Genomic DNA, 22,994 nt, shown 5'->3' on the forward strand with positions numbered 1-22,994 from the left:
TGGGACCCTGTGCTAGGTGAAGTGCTGCAGGGAACACCTGGCTGTTTCAGATGCAGAAGCAATTAAGAGCTGTCTGCCTTGCTTTAAAATAAAACCTGTGATTATGATGGGACTTTTGCACTCTAAAACTTCACTTTGGCAAAATATGTAATAGTTTCAGTAAAGATAAAATGGATGAAACAGGACAGCAGTTACATGCTTCTAGTCTACTACAGAGAGTGAGTATTCTTAACACAGAAGGAAAAACAAGTCTGCAAAGACAATCCAGTTGTAGTGGCTCAGTAGAGGCTGATTTCAGCAGTCAGGATGTTCAGAAATGTGTTATACTTCTAGGGTTAGCTGAGGGACTGCTGAAAAGATCTTACTCCAAAGCAAACAAGGACCAATGTGCAACTCACTTAAGTAGCAACTAGAAAGCAAAAATTCATGTCTGGCATGCATGGTTAAATCATAGACCGGTTCATGACTGCCTTCTTGCAACTGCAGAAGAGTACAAAACTTACCTATTAATTTTCTTTTTTTTCCCCTCCTGATAATGAAATCAGGAAATCAGTTTCCAATCATCTGTGTATGGCCATAGATGGGTGATGATGCCCCATAGGCACTCAGCTATTGGGGAGAACTCCTCTGAAACTTACATGCAAATTGGCAAAGGCCTGGTGCTGTGGGCAAAGTGCTGGTGTCACTGTTCGGGCTTCCCTTGTTTCAGCTGAGTTGGTATTCTTGAGATAATATTGTTGCTTATTATAGAATGACCACACTGAAACTGCACTGGTGCTGCTCAGCAGGATTTGATAGTAACTGATGAGTTACTGTAACTTACATCTACGGCCCTCTTGCATTAATGGGTAGAACAGTTCGCATCATTTAAGGTTTATCTTTCTGCACATGCCAGTGTGCTGGCTAGTTTGAGTAAAATATGTGTTAGTTTTAGGAAAGGATTTGTTTTAGCTGGGAGAATTGTATGTGAGGTCAAGAATGGGGCTAACAACAAGGCTCAGGTAATTGCCTAAGCTCTCATGGCAGTGAAGATAGATGCCCTTACCAGTTTTTACAGGGCTTGTATCAGCATGCCCATGTGTTGACCAGAGCAGTAAGGGGATGAGGGTTTGGGTTTATTTGCCAGGAGAGAGCAGTGAAGTAAATCAAGAGTAAATTAACTAATTACTTTCTCTTTAACTTCCAGCTGGTTTTGCGGGAGATACAATCCATTGGAGAAAATAGAAAAATAAGGGCAGAAACTGGAGTCGCTCACTGGTAAGATACCTTTTATACCTCTCTTTGCTGATGATTGTGACTGGCGTGTGACTGGGTAAGTTCAGAAACTTGTAAGTCGCGCTTTCAGCCTATACTTTACAACTGAGTTCAGCGTTTTGTTGAGCTATCCTGCTAAAGCTGATCATAGAGCCACATGCCAGAGTGATCACAGGAGGGGAAAAAAAAAAAAAAAGACCAATGCAACAATTAGTAAAATGGTGCTTTCTAAATTCCTTACTATGGAGCTTTCCCTTCTTACAAACACACAGATTAGTGGGTAAGTGTGCCCACTTTCACATTGCATGTGTGTGATGGATAACAAATTGGAAGATACATTATTTATAGGTCTATTGGCATGGGAACAAGAAGCCAGGAACTTTAGGGGCTTCTTTCACCAGGGCAGTGCAACCTATTTGAACATCTTGGAAGCTGCTTTCAATCCTGTTTTGTCTGCAGGGTCTATCTTCCATCACTCCAGATAACTTTATTTCCTTTTTCTTCTTTCTCTGTGTCATTAAGTTGATCAGCTCATACTATATTGTCCTGCTGTTTCTCTTTTCCTTTTTTCTAATTGTTTGAACTGCTGTGAAGGTGTATCAAGGTTTGCGATTGAAAGTTCTGCTGAACTGGTATTCTGAAATCATCTCACACAAAGTATAGCTCAAGGTGATGTTCAGAGAATGGTGGGAAAGGGCAGCTTCATATTTAAAAAAAAAAATAAAAAAATTATTAGGTAAACCTGTAGACTACAGAACTGAGAAATGGGGCCTCTGCAATTGCCTCTGTTCAGAGGTGGTCTGAACCCAATGTTTTTTGTCACTTGTTTTGAAGAAAATATTTGTTTAAACACAAACAAGAGGAAGTAATTCCTTTTGCTGTTGTGTCTGAAAGTAGGCAATTTCTCTCTGTCCAGCATGTTATGAAAGCATAAGCTAAATCTGTTCCAAGCCAAAGTAACAAGTGAGCTAATGACCTCATCATTCTGTGCAATTCTAACGGGGATGACTATTTTTTTCAAATGTCTTTAAGGTTTTCCAGTTTACTTGCAGCTTAGGACATCTGGATTGTGTTCCCTTTGAATAGCTTCCTGAGAAATCTTCAGTGAATCACTTAATGCCTCAGTTTTATATCTGTAAAATGAAATAACAATACTCCTGCACTTGAGCATGGTTGTCAGGATGATAAATAGATTATGTATTGAGGTTTGTGAAATGCTCAGACATTTCAATAAATAGGCAGAAGGCATTTTTTGCTTGAAACTTGTTTTTACACAGAGTTGCTACATGGCAAAATTCCAAAGCTTTTGGTAGTGGAAGCTTTACAGGGAGTGGCTGAAGAGAATCAATCTGTTAGTTAATAGTTTAGCATGCTAAACTCAGTAGCGGTGAGCTGTGTGACTTCCTCAAAGGAAAGAAGAAAAGATATGGATGCCCGAAGTGGTTCTTACACATCTGCTGATCCCAAGTGTGGCCAAGTATGTGATGAAATATTACTTGTCTGGCTATGAACTCTATTTACTACAGCTAAGTGAATCATTGGGTCAGTTCCTGACCAGACCTTGAGCTGTCAGAAACAGATGGCCTGCCTAGAGATCAAGATACCTTGGAAGTATCTCCACCCTTGTCAGCAATGTTGCACAGCACAGGGATTTCTCAGAAACGCAGTGCTGGCATTCAGTGATTTCAGTGAAAAGATGGTAGTTTTTCAACTGTCCTTGGTCTTCCACATCAAAATAATGTCTTGTGGCTCTGAAAATGGGGAAATTGTTGCTGGCCTGTTAGTGCAGGTCCAGATTTGTGAATCAGATCGTGTACTTGGAGAGGCAGTAATGGGGAGGTCAGTAAAGCCCTCGCACTTGTAAAGGGCTGGTTTTCCAGCTCTGAGAAACCTTCAGGTTGCTATTAAAAGATGGCTGGTGTGTGTAAATGTTCTTCCTGGAAACGAGGCCACAATTTTTAATCAACTCTGAAAATCTTTTCCTATAGTCTTTCTCCACTGTCACTCCACTATCTGTCAGTAAAATGATAATAATAAATGCTTCCCCAGACTGTAGAGTTGTGCTAAGGATTGTGCTCAGCTCAGATATTTGGATGTAAAGTGCCATACAAATACCTACATAAATAATAGAATATTGTATACACTGAATATTGGAGCAAGTTCTACACTGGCATCTAAGAGGAGTATAGTACACCAATCTGGAATGGATTTTCTGTGTGACTCGCTGTGGTGGGTTTACCCTGGCCAGCAGCCAAGCACCCACACAGCTGCTTGCTCACTCCCCTCACCAGCTCCTCACAGTGGGATAAGGGGAGAAAACAGGAAGAACAAAATCAAGACAACTGTTGACTCAAGATAAAACTGGTTTAATAGGTGAAGAAAAGGCAGGGGCGGGAGGGAAAAACAAGTGAAGCAAAGGAGGTGGCTCACCACCTCGCACAGGTAGACCAGTGCCCAGCCGATCTCCAAACAACAGCCACCTTGGAAACAAAAAACCCCATCTTTTTCTTCCTCTACCCCAGTATGGGCTGCTATACCCCGTATGTACCCCTGGTATGGGCTGCTAAAAAGAAAGTTAATTCCATCCCAGCCAGACTCGATATGCTTGCTTCTTTAATGTAGTACTAAAAAAAAGAATTATCAGAAGAACAAAATCCTATTGTAAGATCTTAAGAACAGTTTTCTTCATTAAAAATGTTTTCTTGCATGTGCAGATGTGATGTTTTCATTAGTATCATGAGCACTTCTGATACAGTTCAAAAAGACCCTAAGTATGTGCTGAAATTAATTTTTCTCTGAAAAATGTCTCAAAACATTTGTTTAAGTTTGATGGAATTCAGTAGCACTTAAGTGGTTTTCTGAATAGGAGCTGTGTGTTCAAGCTGACTCTGTCCTGCAAAACCAAGCCTGAATAAAGGTCTGATGTTCACACTAGGCAAATTATCTCAGAAGTGGATAGTTCTGTAATTACCTATAGATGCATATTGTTACTGCCTGTATAAATACATAATTTTATGCCTTAAAATAATCCACTCTACAAGTTTTCTGAGTTGGAATTGTCTGCATTTATCATGAGACTAGATAGATAAAATGCTTTCAAAATTAAAACATTAAGAATTTAGAATTATGTGATTATCCTAGGAAATTGAAAAATAAAAAGAAAACAAAAAGGTCTGAAGTAGGAATGAAATCTTAGTTCACTTTGAAAAAAAATCTAGTGAATCACTTTACTGTCAGTATCCTGTTCTTCCCTGCAACACTTTATTTTTGATCATGGATGCTGCTGTCAATGAAAAATAACTGGCAGCTGTGTGATGCAAAGAGCTCAAGAAATAATTCAGATTAGATTTCACTGATCACTTTGATCAATATCAAAGTCTGAAACTGAAAGCAGGTTGAGCTTTCACAGAATTTTCTGAGGAAATCATCGAAGTTAAAGGAGACTCTTGGGATCTTGAAGAGTTTATTTTTAGGATGTTTGGACTGCTCTTTTGTTGCTGCTGGCCCTTCTTTATTCCACTTTGTTAATACTAAGATGGGTGAGCATTTGTTCCTGGTGGTGAAAAGCACCACAAAGGCTTTGGTGAATGTATAGCAGTGTGACGGGTCTGAATGCAAGAGTTTGAGGTGGCCGTCTTCAAATCTCTTGCTGGATTTGTCAGTCAATGCTATCCAGTTCCAGGAGAGATGTGACATTATGGGATTTAGTTGGTCATGCGGTAAACACAGTGAAACTGAAACTTCAGTGTCTTCATTGTCATGGTTTGGGCTGAACTGGCCGCTGAATGAATGGCAGGCGCTCCCTTTGACTGCTCTCCCTTCAGAGGAGAGAGAATGAAAGGAGAGAACTTATGGGTGGAAAAAGAAATGAAACTAATGAAATATTAATAATAAAATAATAAAAAGAAAATATAATCTTAATAAGAAAATATACAATCTATACAACCCATATCAAGCTCACAGAATGACAATCACATCACCATCAGGCACTGGGAAAGTCTCAAACTGGACTCTGATGGGCAGGAACTGGATTCTGGATCTGGGTCAAAGGCAGACAAACAGACAGAGCCCTCCTCAGATGCCAGCCAATGAAGAAAGAGACTGACCCCTTTCATCCCCCAGCTTTTATACTGAACATGATGCATATGGGGTGGAATACCCTGCTGGTCAGTTTTGGGTCACCTGTCCTGTCCGCTCCTCCTCACATCTGCGACCCCTCTATGCTTTTCTACTTCTGACCCTCTAACTTGGTACATAACAAAGTTAGCTGACCTTGGTTCTTATAGCAGTAGTATAAGCAGGAGCCTCTCTGCATGCCATTCCTTGGAATTCACTGTAAACATCAAATCTTATCTGCTAGAAGCAGACACTGTCTGAAAAATATGCCGTTAATTTCAGAGAGTTAGAAGAGGTTTAACTGAGAATTAAGATTACTGAAAATAAAATTTATTCTGTTTTACCTCAAACCAGGATACTTCATAAAAGATGTTATGCAATTTCTCATAGCTTTTCAATACTGAAGCACTGATTTGAATGAAGGTTTCCTTGAATTGACGGGGAAGAGTGAACATATTCAGAAAAAAGCAGCCTACAGTGAAGGCAGGACAGAATTGCCCTCCTCCAGTATGTTCTGAAATGGTTCTTGCTGTACAGGTTCGTGATCAGAGCAAGTAGTTTTTCTTTGCTAGTGATAGCTTGCATTTTTGTTCTCTCTATGGAGCATGCACTTGGAGTAGGTTGGAAGACTTGTGGATATCTTTATTCTCGGCAGCAGAGGAACAAACACCTTCTCTGAGGGCAGTAGGATGGAGTGTGTCTTCTGCTAGAATGGAGGACCAAGGCAGTAATTTGTGCCCTGTCCAAATGCAGGGTGTATGCGGGGATAAAGTGGTGAAAGAGTTCTTGTATTTTAACTCCAACTGCACAGTTCAGGCGGTTTAAAAAGAGCCAAAGCATTCCCTGTTTGCTGTGCTCTGATTGTGAGCAAGGTGTCTAGACTGTCTGGTCTCGGTTAATGAGCAGAACCCCTGGAAAAATAATGATGGATAAAGTTCGGGTCTTGGAACAACTCTACCTGTGTCAACTATGCATACTTAAGGAAGACAGCCAGTGGAGCTGAATCTCATGCTGTGTAAATTGCTTTTCATACATGGATTATTTTTTTTATTTTTTTTTCTCATTGTTGGAGAGGAAAGTCCAAATATTGAGCAACTATAGAGCCAGCTTTCTTCAGCCAAAATCCTTGGTTCTATGGATGCCAGTGATAGAGCTCTGTTAACCACAGAACCTAGTCACAGCTCACATCTGCTGCCTGCAGAGCCAGCTCTGCGCGTTTTGGTATGTGGCTAAATCGGAGATGTGAATTTGTGGCAGTCCTGACTGCATGGTTTTGTCTGCGGTGAGAAATCTGTACAAATGACTGCCAGAACGGCTCTTTGTGAATGAAGATGATAACTTTATGCATGCCTGCATGAAAATGCAGTCAGACACGTAAAAGGAGACTAGCTGTTCAAGAATCACCTTTGCCTTTACTTGGGGTGGCTCTAGAAGAGTGAAGGAGAGGCATGACTGATACAGGGCCCTGCTTGACAATAAACACTGTGGTCAGCTCTTCTGTGGCTGCACAAACCACAGTAACTTCCTGCTTTGATAAGTTCAGCTTCCCTTGTCACAAGGTTTGCTGTGATTTAAGCTCTCTGTGGAAGGATAAGTGGCTCACAGGGAACTTTATTAGTTTTTTGAAGAAGCTTTGTTAGCAGATGCTTGAGAAATGTTTCTGTTACGATGAAGTAACCCCATCCACCCCAAGAAAACCCCTGTTTGATTGGAAAATTCCTAGCCAGCCCAGTTTATTTTCTGCCAGTTCTTACTGCTTACAGGATGGCTAGTGCAAGTTGAGATGCTGAGAATTTGGCTCGCTTAGTGCGGTAACTCTGTTAACTGGCACTGTTTATTTGATAATGCCTACATGCAATATATAGGAGCTTGTAAGTGCTATTGTAATGTTACTAATTAACAGCAGTGGGAAGAGAGATTTAGCAATTAGGGCAGTTTTGAAGTTCTCATACAGAACATGCTTTTCTGTGCGCTTCCCTGTTGAATCTGTTAGTTACCTGTTGAATCTGTTAGTTACCTGTTGAATCTGTTAGTTACCTGATGAAATGCTAGAGGGCATTGCTGGTAACTGCAAATGAGAGCTTAATTTGATGCTTTTGAACACCAGATTCTGTGGAGCAAATAATATGTTACTTTATCCTACAAAGCTATGTTAAGTATTCCTTTGCAGAAATTCTAGACAGATGCAAAGTAAAGGTCTGTCTAATGTGCCACAGATTTTATCAATTCAGGGATTCTAGCCCTCCAGTGAATGGGCAAAACGAGGTGAGCTGAGAGATGTAGTACAGTGAAACTGATCTTTCCTGTTTTTGAGAAAAGTACCCTCAAAATAAAACATTTATTTTCTTTAAAATGTTCTTCAACAGATGATCGGAATACCTTCGTTTTATTCTGTTAATAAGATTACTCCATTTGCTGTGCAAATGCCGTGTTCATTTCCATGGCTTAGTCAAAGAGCTTGCTTTATCAGGATTGCCCTTGCCAAGTTAAGAAATCTGTAATTTTTTTTAAAAAGCCCCTTATATGCCTGGCTAAACAAGGGCCTCAGTTCATGCACATCAGGCAACACTTCTTGTGCTACTGACCTTCAGAAGCAGAAAAGTTTTCTGGCATTGTCTCCTAACTATTGTGGTAGGGGTGGGAGGGGAGACTTGGTAAGGTGCCTTTGCATATTTTTAGCAGTACACAGCCTGCATTGATTGACTGTACTTTTACAATTAATTTCGGTGTGCCTGGGTAGTCTGGGCTTCAGCGGAAAAGAATAATTGGTTTCTGGTGGTTTTTTCCCTCTAAAGAAGTACAGTTCAAAGTCCAGTAAATATTGTAATAACCACTTATTTTAATGTGTAATAGCAATTAGGTTGAAGGACTGCATGAACAATAAGTAATTATATGTTAACTTATTTAATGCTGCTTGTTGTTGTTGTCGTTTCCAGGAATACCTTTTGTTAACATAGGAAATCAACATTTTCCTTGGGGGGAGGAGAGGAAGGCTAGCATTTGTTGTAAATCTGGGAATACCAAAACAGCAGTGGTATTGCTTCCAGTGTAGTGTGTGACTCTATGGGTACTGTTAACATGGAAATACTGATGGACCTGTGTCTGTTTATTGTGGGCATACATCAGGTTATTTTAATAGAGGAACTTGTAAGCATTTTTTAGAGTTTTTATCTACATTTTGTGTGTGTGTATACATATATATATTAAAAATATTTCAAAATACTGTTCAAGGAATGCTTCTTGAACAGTACTTCAAAGGACCTATATGGCGTGACTTGGCCTTAGAAAATTAAAGGCTGCATTTAATTTCAGCATTCAGTTTTGGAAGGTTCAGACTGCTCTGGCACATATAAATCAAGTACTTACCTTCAAGCGTATGCATAATTTCACTGACTCGTAAAGTATGCTTACATATGCTTTGAACATACGTTACTCACCTGAGACCTAGCTGCATAAGGTTTCTTCACATCTGTCTTGCCTCTAGTTGAGTATCTGGCTTTATCAGTATTCATGAAAAGCAATTTACTTCAGGGAGCTCTTTCAGAGCTCTGGTAAAGTTCTTCCCTTCCCCAAGCTCACCATAAACTTGCCAACTTGTCATCATGACTGTGGCGCTTCCCTGCATGCTCAGCCAGGGCAGCTCCGGCGACTGCATTCAAAATGCCGCTGCTCAGAGGCTCTTCCTCTATGTCTGCAGCTGGGGTGAGCTCTGCTGTGTTGTCCTGTCCTGTGGGCCCAGCAAGCAGCTGGTGAAAGTCCATGTCAGCTCCTTGAATTCAAAGGAGTTGCTCCAACCTGTATTTGCTGAGAATCTGCCCTGCATGTCTAGCAATGATAAACTGGTTCTTCAAAGATGTCTGAGCTGGAGAGAAGGAAAGACTGTGTGGACTTAGAACACTTAACAGAAAGTAAGCTGAAATGTGAATAGCTTGAGGAGTTTCTTTGAGATTTATTCCAAGATTGGGAATTTATTTTAATAATTACACTGTGCCAGTCGGCTGGTGGAAGTTTGATTCCTTGTGATAATTTTGTTTCTTAACATCTAAAACAAGTGTGAATTTGAACACTTCCTGACATTCGCTTTTGTCCCTCTGTTCTTACTGTTTAGAGAAACAGCTGTGACTGAGGCAAGGTATACTACTACATTACATACTTGCTGTTAGCGTTCCCATCCCATGCTCTTCTCACAGCCCATGCTTGGGCAACCACAGAAGCAAATTAACCGACACCATCTCTTGGCGTGCCATTCTGAGCTGAAATAGGAGCCAACGTAAATGACTTTTAATGACTCAAGCCCCTGGCAAGAATGGCTTGCCAGGTAATGGAAGTAATATGTAGTTTGTAAAAACTGAAAGTTAACCTGTTTGGGTTTTTTTTTTTCTGGTTGGGTTTTTTTTTTTAACTTTTGCAGGGGGTTCATGCAAATGTAGAATTTGAGTAGATCATATTTTACCATTTCACTGCTCTTTATCAGTATGTTTGGCAAGATTCCTTCAGGCACTTGAGGAAGAGCAAGATGCTAATATTTCTTTTGGCAAGCTTTGCTGTGGAAAGTGAGTTTTCTCAGTCTGAAATCTTCTTTCCAGATCTCGCATCCCTCCCTCCTGCGTATCAGAAAGGACCATTATACTGGCCATGTAGCTGAATCCAGCTATTCTGAATTGGGCTCAGCTCTGCTAGTGAGATATACATAGTAAACACAGGAATTTTGAACATCTTCAGTTTCTGCTGAATCACAGTGATGCTCTTCATCCTCTAGGATGCCAGCCAGCAGAACATAGGCTCTAGGCAGTGACTCTGTTACAGAGCGGGAAGGTTACAGAGCCACTGGGTGCAGTTCCTAAAGCAGAGAGCATTGGGAGCCAAGCAAGTTGCTACTTTATCCTGAGCAGCCACTGGCAGTTGTGATGTTGTTGAAGTGGTGTTGGAATTCTTGCCTTTGGACCTCTGGAGTGGGGAAATGACTTTGCTGGCTCTTACTTGTTCTAGGAAACTAATAGGCAGGTTTGAGGGGAAGATGAAAACTATTTAGAGAAATTCCCCTTCTCTTAAGAATGGCCCAGGGGTTGAAGCACACTTCTAGTGCAGCAGGAGGCTGGTTTGGAACAGGCACTAGATCTTCAGTGTCTGTAGACTGGAGACATTCCCTTGTCACTGGGCTGCTGAGATGAGTTTTTTCAGTCTTTTCCATTTGAGCTGTTTTATTTTGTTGAAATAAACATTTATCAAATGGTTTTATAGAACAAGACTCCTCTTTCTTTCAGAAGTTCTGATTTTAATGAATTGACTCCTTCCTATTCTGAAATGAAAAATTGGTGAGAGACTTTCTGGCTTATTGTATCTCAGCATTTTAGTATTTTTTTGTAGTTCAGTATAGCTTAATGTGGAGTAGAGTTTCAGCGCCACTGGTAAGTGTTTCCTTCTTAAGTAAAAGGGAGGTATAAATTGTATGGGTCAACAAGAAAAGCAATGAGAAGGACTGTCACCTCAGTTTTGAACCAACTGTGCATTTGACCACTCATCCTTTCAACGATACATTTGATAGTTGTTCAGATCAAATCAGATCATGTACCTCAGCAGGGACACAAAACCAAATGGATAGGGAGTTCAAATGCATGATGATATGTATACCAGTTGAGGTGGGGAACTGTTGGCTTCAGATTACTGGCACTCTGCTTCAAATGGCAACAGTCGTGCAGCTTTAGAGAGGGTCTGGCTTGAAAAGAAATGTTTGGCTATTAATCAGTGTGGTAAAGAGGATGGGAGGAATTTTCAGAGGTTGTGCTTAAGTCACTTGGCTGTTTGCTAGGAAACAGCTCTTACATCAAGTAAATACCCTTTCATGGAAAGTCCTGGTACTGTGCAACAAAACTCCCTTCCAGAAATTCGATGTTTTTTGAATCTGAATTCCTGGGTTTTGCTTAAGAAATGTACTGTTACATGTGTTTCAGGGCTATTTTTCAGTGTTTAGAATGCTATTTATTTTTTGTGCTTATTATTTTCTTTTCAAACTTATTTTATTTAAGGTATGCTTATTTCATCAAGCGTTTTAGTATATTCATAGTTTCCACCCATTGAACTACTTCTGAACTGACTAGAGTGTGTTCTTGGAACAGTTCAAGTTAACTAACCTTTTGGTGTTCAGTATTTAGCAGAGACTTGATTAGCTTTTCTATAGTAGGGTATTTCATGACTTTATAAAGTTCGAACACCTCTTCATCCTTACTATCTTCTCTGAACAAAGAAGAAGGGTGGGAGATTGATCTGCCTTGTATCTTTATCTCTTTTTTTGCCAACAATGTGATATAATCTTTTGCTTTTAATTCATGATATCATTAGAACTACCACGACTGAATTTAAGTGCAATTTAATACAAGTTTGCCAAACAACAAGAGAAGAGAAAGTGAACAGTAACAAGAACTTTACAGGTCTCTGGACTTGTTATTACTTGTCCACCATGCAAAGAGATTGGGGTCACTTGTCCTAAGCTCATTGCCACCCTAGAGTAGTTGATTGCCATCCTCTGGACTCAGTAAATGGATCGTAATAGACCACACAAAATTAGTCTGTTTGGATATTTGTATTGTGTGTATTTTGAATGCACAGGTGCAGAATGTGAGGTAATGAATCAAAGATCTTTTTAGGAATGGAAGCCAAGTAGCCACCAAGAAAGTTTATATCACATGGAAGCAAATAATTGTTTACTAACAGTATAGAAAGTGACTGCTGATGTAAGAATGTGTATTGCTATGGAATGTATGTATATATCATTAGAAGAAAATAAACTTTATTTCAATAAGAGGGTTGTCAGACAGGGAAAGTTAATGTGTTTTGCAGTGAAACTTAATGATGCTGTGATTATTCTTTGGCAGATAGTTAAAATTGGGTGCATATATATACCTTACATACCTTGGCTCACAGGCTGTCACAACAACTTAGTGGAAGTAGTGTTTCTGGGTGTGTGTATGTGCCTGCCTCTGTGTGTGTATATATATGTATATAAATATGTATGTGTGGGTATATATATATATCAGCAGCTACAGCATATCTACTTTGTATGGGTACCTATCTGTTGCAACACAGATACGTTGCTCTACACAGAACTCTGGTGTGTCCCCTTCTGTGTCCTGATTCTTCATTCCAATAATTTGCTGTAATTAATGCAGAGCTGGCCTTTGTCAATGGTGTGATTCAGGTGTTTCATATGGCAGAGTTCTTGGTTGTCTCATTACAAATATGGTAAGAGCAGGGATCCCATTTTGCAATGGAAAAATACAAGGAGGTGGCAGAGATGGCTTTTAGAATTCAGCCTGAAGCATTAGTAAAAAGAAAAATAACTTCTAATGTTTGGTATTCTCGAGCACACTAGGTTAAACTTCTTGAACAAGTTGCTCAGAAGTGCAAGAAAAGATCAGCAAAATTTTACTGCTTACTACTTTATTATCATTATTGCAAATGCGGGCATATATATTCTGCAGCTGTCTGGGTTTGGCTCTTCTGGATTTTCTGCCCCTGTGAGCCGGAGGCTATGAGAATCACTTTGATGTATTTCACTGCAGTGTAATGCCACTTACACTGTATTTAGGCTTGAACAGTATTTGCTGTGTAAAGGCTGATTCTGAAGGTACCAAAATCTGTACTTTCTTAGTTTTTGGTTTTGTTTTGGTTGGTTTTTTTTTTTTTTTAAATTGGTCTCCATTGCTCAGAAGCAGGATGGTGTTAATGACCTAAATATAAGCAACTGGTTTGGATCCTTCTCAGACCAAGGTATATTCTACAAAGTTAGCAGGTTCTTATACTTACACATTTCTGGGATGGTAACTCTGGTGGTAACTGTCACATGGTGTCAGTCACTTGGCACGAATGAACATCAGCTAGTACACTGACACTGATCTTTTGGGGAAGCCACACTGAAACTTGTGTTAAAGAAGAGTTTAGCTTGATAGGACAGACCCAGCACTCAAAGACTCAAAGCAAGAATCTTTTGTGATGTCCATCAAAAGATACAGTCATATCACTGAATACTTGTAAACCGTTTGGTTGAAATATTAATGGAGTTTGGGGAAGATGCCAGTCAAGTAGCTTTCTTGCTGTCTCACAAACTGATCTTGATAAGGGCTGGAACGTTCCTCTGCAGGACTCTCTTAGTGGGGGCTGCAGCACCAGGTGCGTGGAGGACCTGAGGATCCATCACACACCACATTGTGCTCTTTCCAGCATGAAAGCACAGATGCCTGTGGAGCTCACATATGTAGTGGCCTGGCTTTGCTCATGCACTGGAACTGGGAGAGGGAAGTGAGCTAGCTAACAGGAGAGGGGAAGCACAGGCCCTCCCTGAGTTATATTAATAGCACCATCTCTGCCTGGGAATAGGAGGGCACAACAAGATCAAAGAGCTATGTGGTACATCAGAACGAGGTACAGGACTTGCTGGTGCCTCACCATCTTGTTGTGACACTGGTTGGTCATCACAATGTTACTGTGATACCTGCTTAAAATCATTCCTGCCCTTGGCAGACATTGGAGCAGGATAGGAGACAGTCTTCAAAGGATGCTGACCCAGGTGCTAAGGACTGTCCTTCCTCTCATATCCCACTCTCACCTCTGTATAGAAGATAGGTCCATGGTCTCTCACGTATGGATTTTATACTGTTAAATAACATAACTGAGCTCCTGATGTGGCATTGCATATTTTCCAAACTTTTATGCCTCGCTGCCTATTTTCAAGCACGCAGCCCGCAAGGCTGCAATATCTCTGAGACATCTGTTTCTTTCTGAGATTGTAATGTCAGTAATTTCAGAAATCCTCATGGAGGAGGTGGTAAACAATGGGGGAGCATAAGCCTCTTTTCTGTAGGAATCCAGACCTACATGTGGAATCAGTGACCCGTTTTATTTCTTGCATCCTGTTTCCGGCTCTGCAACCAGTAGGTTTCAGGCAGAGTGTGGTGGCCATCAGGGAATCAGGCTGCTTGAGCTGAGCAGAGGGGAGAATGCGGAGGCAACTGCTGCATTCTGTGTTTGAGACAAGCATGACCAGGGGACTGTAGTGGGACTAGGCTCTGCGAGTGGAGAATATTCTGGAATGTGTATGCACTCATGTACATATGTTTATGCGTGTATTTAAAGAAAAGGATACTAAAGGCCTCAGATATCATCACACTTACCCAGAGGCACTTAACCAGCCTGAAGTGGCTAATCTCAGACTTCTGAAAACCAGGAAATACAAAATAATGGTGTGTACCAGTTGTGAGTACAATCTTTAGAAAGGCATAAACAGCAGTTCTGCATTAATTACAGTTTAGGTTGTTTTTACTAAGTATGTTCATTTGTAATGACACTGAAGGCTAAAAGGACAGCTAGGAGGACACTTGTTAACATGTCCTAGATGCTCTTGACACTGGTTATGTTCATGCATTTATTTTTGTAGTTGTTATATTTTTCTATAGACACTAGACTACAGCAATTCATACCTGTTGCTAATGTCAAGATGGCAAGAGAAGTGTCTAAATCTCATGCTATCGCTAGTAGTTTTGCAACTATAGTGGCAGGGCTTTGTGCACAACCTAAAGACACTCATTTTTATAACTAACAGTCATATGCACACCGATGTTTGGCCTTTGACCTAATAAGGTATTTTTTTTTTTCTTCTGCTATTTAAATAAAATCTGAGTGAAGTCCAGAATAATTTCTTTCTGAAATACTTGGATTTTGGAATCACACTCTTGCAGTTTAGTCAGTCTTTCTGATACAAAAATGTTAACTTAACCACATCAGAAAAGGTATGTTAATCGCAGCCTTCATCTGCAAGTCTCTGGTAGCATCTGTTTATATGATAAAAGTCAGTCAAATGTGGAATGGAGGCAATGTGTCTCTGATTCTGTTGGTTTTGTCTTTACCTAGGGCATGTGGAAGTCTGCAGGCAAGACAGTGTAATATAATACACACAGATAGATAGGAATCCCATTTGAAAATGAGATGCAATTCTGTAGAAGAAGTGCAGAAGATTAAATCATACTGCAGGCTGCTACAATCTCATTAGATGCTTAGCGTTTACATATATTTTTTTAAGTTGGCTCTAAAATTGTTATTGCTCTGTTCCACCTGTACCTTGCATGTTAGCTTTTTGGAGCTGGGGGATTTTGACTGAACTATTTGCAAGTGGGCAAATGGTCCTTAATTAAAAATGAAAAATCCACATGGTAGCATTGATCTACTTTATGAACGTATTTGGGTGACAAAATTGTAAACTCCAGTTGCTTTGTAACAGTGAAAGCTTACTCAGTGACTGAGAGTGTGTAGTCTTTGCTTAGTAGGGCTGATAACAAATTTATCAGTGGTAGGTCCGTGTATCTATTTATCTCATGCCTTGTGTTGCTGTACTGTCTGTCACCCAACGTGTCTGTAGCCGTGGGGTCGCCTGACTTGTAAAAGGGAAGAAGAGGTCAGTGCAAAAGAAACTGGCAGAGGGCTTTTTGAGGGTGCTGTGTGAAATTTTGAAAATGTTAGTCATGGGACATTTGAAAGAAATTAGCACAGTGAAAAGAAGGATTGGATTGGCACAAGGTGCAGCAGATGACTGCAGAAGCAGATAGGAATTTGAAAAGCACTGGCAAGGATCAAGCCAGTTAGACCTGGGATTCCCGTTGTGCTATGGCCAGGGGGAGCATCGTAAAGGAAAAAGTTGCAGTGGGCAGGTGAGGAAATACATAATTTTGGGGGTGTGAGAGTGTATTCATAAACCTACAGATGTGAAAAACCTTCCAACACTAGATTATTCTGTGCGGTTTCTTGGGGAATTTTCAGTTCCCCATTGTCAAAGATAAGTTGTATCTTCGGATGTCAGAAATGGTGGAACAGATGTCACACGCGGTTTCCTCCACCTTGGTAGAGCTTACAGCCAGGGTATTTTCACAAACCACATAGTTCTGGCAACATCTGCCCTTTCATAAACTCCTTTCCCCCTCCGTGTATTTGCAAGGAGATTCTTTTTCATTTTGTTGTAAGGGACCATGTTTCTTCTTTTTCTGATATTGTTTCTAAGTCTGAAACATAAATGTGCCATGTAGTAATTGCCAGGCTTTTCAGTATGGGCAAGGCACAGACTTGGTCTTGTGATTCTCTGATGCTTGAGATGTAACCAATCCCAGCCCTGCTAAGTGTTGTATACGATGGAGTGTCTGTCAGCTTTACCCCAAGGCCTGTCAAGCTGGAACGTGTCTGTGAGCCCAACACCTCTGAAGGTGGTACTAGTGGAAAGGTGGCAGGCGTTCTTTGGAGGTTGAACACAGCAGCAGTGCGATTTCAGAGCTGCTTGAAGACAGAAAGGAAACTTCTGTAAAGGCTGGGTGAGAAGACACATATTTAAGGCTGTGAAAGGTGACCTCTGTCATATTTTGCTGTGGTGGTTAAAGACTGTCTACCCTGCTAGACATTGCTGCTTGCAATAAGGTCATCAGGACAGAGCACGCACCAGCACCTTAGCTGCCTTGGTTCAGTTTCACGTTAGCTTAAACCTGCGTAGAGTAATATGAATTGCTTCGTTTGGTAGGGGAGAGAAGTAAGGCTCTGCCAAGCTTAATCCAGTCTTCTCTGCAGCATTCCCTTGAAGTGCCTCTACTACATTTTTTCCTTCCGTTGTATTGAAATGTTTTATTTTACAAGGCAAGTAAAATGTCTCATTTGGATGTGTGTAATAGGTATAGAAATATCACCCTTCCATCAGTATTTGAGGTCAGGATGTAACAAGCAACTGAGAGTAATTGCCTATTCCAGGTAACGCATTTGGAAATTGCTGTCAGAAATTAATGACCCATTTGTATATGGGATTCTGTAGTATTTTTTTCTTTCATTCCTTTTTCATGGAAGTCCTGCTGGTATGGCATGCAGTCACATTTCAGGAGCACAAATACGAGCAAGGGATATGGAGAAAGATGAAGCATGTAAGCTGACATTCAGCTGAGAACCTCTCGTGTACAGTATGTTTTGTGCATTACAAATCTAGTGTTTGTGTTAGCTTAATCTTAGCCACTGCAGAAAATCTTCTGTAAAAGATTCTTTCTCCAAATGTGGAATTCTGCGTGCATGCTGTTAGTGACATGCAAAGCACTGTTCTCCCCTGGCTTTAGGGTTCAGTTGAGGGCCGTATTCTGATGTTCCACAGCTCAGGCAGAAAGAAGCTTCTCTGAAGAGTTCAGGATGAGAGTGTAGCAGCTCAAATTTAGATCCAAGCCTGGAGCTAAATCTTCTGAACTTCAATGGGACTATTTTGTTCATAAAATTATTCACAAGCTATAATCTTTTGTCACAAGATTAGAAATGCAGTAATTGTTTAATAGAGAGATTAAAATATCATCAGAGGAAAAATACCAGTTGATTCAATAAATCAGTTTGTACTACAATGAGAAATATAAATTGATTAGCTATTAAGTTTTAGCCATAAAGGGATATTTTTAAAAATCAGTGCAACACTAATATTTTCCTTATAATATGTCATTTGTATTTTATGTAACAAGCAGTGCTGGGCTGAGTTATATAAATGAGCAAGTGTTTTATGCAGGTTATTTCATTATCTGTCCTTGGAGAAGGTGAATGAAAAATAGCTCCAACTCAGTTTTAGCATCTTAATTTTGACAGCTTTAATATATATATTAAGCAAGAGTCTGAAGTGTAGAGGAATGAGTCCATTTGTAAAAGCTGTTGTCCTCTTAGTTTTTGATCTTAAAAGGAAGGAAAAAAAAAAAGAGAGGAAGAAAGAGAGAAATTGAGGGTGTGTTTTGTGTGGCTTGCCAAGTCTTCTTGAAAGAGCTTGCAGTTGCAAGCTAGCTGAATCAGCACCACATTTATCAGTGAAAGACTATAATCACAGTAATACCTGGAGCGTACAGCAAAGAAGACAAATCTGGCAAGGTGTTGTATGAAGTTTTTATGATTGGTTTAAACTGAGTGGGAGTATTGCTACAAAGAGTAAATTTGTCCAAGGGCTGTTGTAGGGTTTAATCGGCAAAGTGAATTTAAATATGAAGAATTATTTAGCTACTCTCTTTGAAGCAACATAAATTTAGAGGTCTGGGGCTTTCACAAAGAACGATTATTGGTGTTCATTTGCTTCATACAAGATGCAGTTTTAAAGTGTATAGTTTTAGTACTAAATCAGTAAAATTTGTGCTGCAAAACAGGACCTGAAGGTTTCCAGTGACAAAGATCTTTTCCCATTATTGTTAATTATTAATAGACTTTTAAGGCCAGAAGGGCTTATTAGCTATAATCCTTATTGTACTTGTTTCTGTGCTGTGTGTTGGTTCCTCAAGAACAGGTTTTTTTCCTATTTTTTTGGGTGATGTTGTTACATACACTTAATCTGATCCAACACCTTGTAATTGGTATGCCAGAGGGCAGGCATCCATCAGTTGTCTGTAACATTAAAACAGCTGCTAGATAGTAGATATAAGGGCAAACTAGTCAAATAACTGTTCCTTAACATATGATTATCTATTATATAGACAATAATATCAGTCCAGCATGGTTTCGATGTCACTAGGTAGAAGGTACGCTTTTCTGAAAAGCAGTACGGGAGATGAAGACTTAGAGTAATTTTAGAGCTAAGTTTTCCAGTCTGCATGGGAAATTTGATGACCTATATCTTATGTTCTGCGCCCATTTGAGATGAGAAATAGCTGACAGCAAAAGACAAGAAGTACATAAAAAAAAAAGTTACATAGGGACTACAGACTACAATATTTTCTCAACACTTTGGTTTAATTGTTGGAATGCACTAAATATTGGAAATGGAGTTGCCCCAAGCTCATATTCTGTGTGATCTTCCTGCCTGCTCTGTCCAGACATTTTATAACTCTGCTTATAGGCATTGGGTGGATTTGACAAAGAAACTAATTTGAGCTCTTTCATCATTGATTTAAGGGGGGGCAGGGAAACTTTCTGATCTGAAATACCAGCAGACAGTAAGGCATTCAGAGTGACAGAGTGGCCCAGTTGCCAGGAAGAAGCTTTACCAGACATAGTGAGACTCAGCTCAGTGTCTTGACAGAGTGGTTGAGCCACTGACTAAAGACACATATAAGGTATGTGACTTTTAATAGAGTGTATCTCTTTATGATATAGTAAAATAGAGATGGCAGGAGGAACCTTACTCATTTCAAGCATTTATTTTTTTCCAGTGAAGGGTGGTGGAAAGGGTTACTTTTTTTCCTCTGGCACATTATTTTTGAGGGCTTCCATAACTCAATGTCTCTTCTTCATCAGACCAAAACTCAAAACAATCATTCCTTTTTCTTCATCCTATCATCTCTTCCCCATTTACCACAAACTAAGCCATGTTATTTTTGAAAATGTGCTTTCTTGAATCTCATCTCTTTGATTAGAAAACAGATGCATACAAAAGCTAGTAACAAGATATAAATGCTATCAGTGGACAGCACTTAGTTTCTGGAGTTTGAACTCCACTGAAGTGCTGTGTTTCAAAGCAGGAGTTAAGGGAGGATTGTTTTAAGTGCATTAGAAGATTTAGAAGAATTATGGGAACTCTAATATCAGTCCACATAGCAAAGGGCTCAAATGGGGAAAAGGAGAAAGTGTTTCAACTTAAAAACTTGGAAAGAACTAAGATTTCATTCTCATTTATGTACATCTGTACCTTCTTACCAGTGTACAATAGAGTTAAATTTGGTTACCAAACCAAGCTTTTATTCCTTTTTGACTTAGTCTTTGCTGTAATTCTTTGTGTGTGACTTAATTTTAAAATGCAAAGATTCAAGCCTGTTCCTTACTTATCTAAGGCAGTTGGTTTTGGTGGAAGCAGGATTAGGAACTGGACTCCTTTCCCATATTAATTCTTCATCGTGTGGTACAGCATTTCTCACTTAGCCACATATCTGGAAATAGAAAGCATATTGCAGGGTTTCTTTATCACATGCAAATTCCATTCATGTGCCCAAGTTTTCAAAGCAGACTTGGAGATTTAACTATACAGGCCCTGTTAGTTTCAATAGGAGCTGTGTGGCTAAATCCTCTGAATTAGTTTTGGAAAAAAAACCAAATCAGCCAGGCGGCACTTGTCAGCCTAACCTCCTGGCACATTTAGCTGCTTTTTATAGATGGGATCTTCAGGCAAATTTTCTGGCAAAAATTGAGGTTGCTGGTGAATGAGAAAACAGGAGCTGTTGAGTTCATCTAAGGTATTCCTCCTCTTTAAAGCCTCAAAGGTATCAATAATGAATAGAGTCCAAGAGACATGGCTGGGAGAAGCATGATACCCCTTGTATCCAGATTCATAACTATGAAGCATTTTAAAAATGTTTTTGCAGAACTAATCTGGGGAAAGTAAGAAATTTGGACTAGCTTTGCTTTTTGGCAAGACTGAGCACTGCTGTGCAGGACATTAAGTGTTCTCGTGTTTCTCTGTGTTTGCTTACCTAGAAGCATTAGTCTTTATAGGTGTAGCTTTGACAGGTTGGGATTAAAACCTCCAAGTAAATATTTGGTTGTTTGTTTGTTTTTTTTTTCTCCTTTCACAGACAGTATTCTCACCTGAAGAGAGATGGCAGAAATCAATTCTCCTGTAAATATCAAGGAAAAGGTAGGTTCAAGTAACATTACAATGCAAACCAAAATGATATTTGCGTACAGATTTCATTCCTGCTCCTTCAAACACTGTTCATATACTTAACTTTAATATGCGTTGACTCTGTGCATAAAGTTAAATACACAGGCAGATATTGATAGGATTAGTATATTAATCTTGGTTAGTGAGAAACATTTTTACTTTTCTGCAAAGAGGCAATGTTTTGTCAGATAGACTTCTCTCATTCCTTTGTGATTGCTGTGCATGATAATGCTGTGGAAAATAGGACTTTGTGATGGTTACTGCTGTACAAAATACCACCTTTGAAGAAACACACTGTTTAGAGAATAATTTTTCTGACCAAAAATATCACACCTGTAATAATTAAAGGCAATTCCTAAAATTACAGGACCTGAAAAGAGTAGAATTTTTTTCCTATGTAAGTACCTCCACTTTTAACTTTATTATACGTGCTTGAGCATGTCCTTTCCATACCCTGGCTAGTGCTAGAGCCTTTCCACCCATTCAGGAGCAGTAAAGAACCTAAAGCTAATTAGTATACAAATATGAGGTAGGTCAGGAGATCTTTTGTGACTCCCAGCAGGCAGACTGTGAAGAGACAGTCTAACCCATAGATACTCCCCACCAACAAAAATAGGAAACCAGGACATTTGTCAAAGAATAGGAAAAAAGGAGAGAGAGAAGTGGGAAGACTGTAGGAGTATAACGTGATAGGGTTGGATTTTAAAAAAAGCCAAGATTTTGAGAATTCTCCTGTATCATCCTCTTTTATAAAATCAGATTTTGTTCTATTTCATTTTGGGGAAGAGAGATGGAGCTTTGCATTTAGGAAGTTCAGAAAAGGCTACTGGGTTCCTTGATTTACAGCTTTATTAAGCCAAATGGGGTGCTCTAATACAGACTTTAAGGCAGTGTGATAAATGTTGAAGACCAGAATCCAATTCTGTCAGCGAGTCCAAGTTTATCCAGGTATCAGTGAAAAGTTTATTAGGCCTATTCACTTAATGAAAGATGCACAAGGAGAAAGGATCAAGACTGATTAAGTATCAAGGCAATACAGAACAGTGAGGGCAATGTGAAACTGAGAAATATAGTCATCTTCTGCTGTATCATAAGACCTGCCTGTGACACATTACAGATCCTGCAGGGCAGCAGGCATGTGAAATATTCTCTTCTCTCTAAGCCTGACAATGGAAAGGAAAAGAGTAAAACTTTGTGTATGATTTCTTGGATTAACTCTTTTACTGACCTGGTGAAAAAAATTATTCAGCAGAAAAAGGTTTGCCTAGCTTCAATTTTGCAATTCAGAACTTCAGTTTTACAATTAGGTGGACTGATAACAAGGGAAAAATCATTTGCCTTGAGGAATGTGTGCAAGATGCTGTAAATGTGGCCTTCCAATCCAGAAAAGTCCCAAGAAGCGATAGAGAATTTAGATGTAATGTACCACAGCATGACAGAGAAAGAAATCACCTTTAACTAGAGGTCAGTAGTCAGATTTTTCGTTAACTTGCTGTTTTGCTTCCGATTTCACAAATAATGAACTTTTCAGTCAGGTAATGTATTTCTCAGAACTGATCATGACTTAGTAGTTAATGGCTTAAAGATCACCTTTGGTTTATAAAGACTTGATGAATCATGACAACTACTGAGCTTGAAACTAGGTTTCCTCAAGTTTCAAATTGCTAATGAAGTTTCCTGAAAGAACAGTTACAAACTGTTACCTGCCCACCAACATGTGAGTGAAGCTGCTGAGGAAACAGCATAGTAAGTGATGATTTTATACTAAGTAGTTCAGGTGGGAATAAGTTCCTGTTCTGGCTGTTATGTGCATCTTTCGCTGCTTACTCCCTTTCTTTGCTTTCGAAATGATGTAGAACCTTTTTGCTTTCTGTCCCCTGATGGGGAACAATTCTTTACCTGATGCGCTTGCCTGATTCCTTACCAGATGCCTGCTTTTTGAGTAGTTTTTCCTCATATTCCTTGTTACCTCCTGAATCACTCATTGTGCTTGAGGATTTGC

At 39.6% G+C, this 22,994-nt stretch overlaps 1 protein-coding gene across 4 annotated transcripts in view; it reads left to right on the forward strand.

Moving 5' to 3' along the window:
* SPATS2L (spermatogenesis associated serine rich 2 like) overlaps positions 1–22,994 on the forward strand; it is an 85,280-nt gene that overhangs the window by 20,317 nt on the left and 41,969 nt on the right. For 3 of the 4 annotated variants that reach the window (XM_074596022.1, XM_074596023.1, XM_074596024.1), the window contains exons 2-3: positions 1,187–1,257; positions 20,904–20,965. In XM_074596022.1, coding sequence (XP_074452123.1) covers positions 20,927–20,965 — 39 coding nt within the window. In that variant the 5' untranslated portion in view covers positions 1,187–1,257; positions 20,904–20,926. The remainder of the gene's footprint in view (positions 1–1,186; positions 1,258–20,903; positions 20,966–22,994) is intronic. The other variant, XM_074596025.1, reaches the window with a different exon arrangement.

This window comes from Larus michahellis, chromosome 7 (genome assembly GCF_964199755.1).
Source record: "Larus michahellis chromosome 7, bLarMic1.1, whole genome shotgun sequence".
Lineage (NCBI taxonomy): Eukaryota > Metazoa > Chordata > Aves > Charadriiformes > Laridae > Larus > Larus michahellis.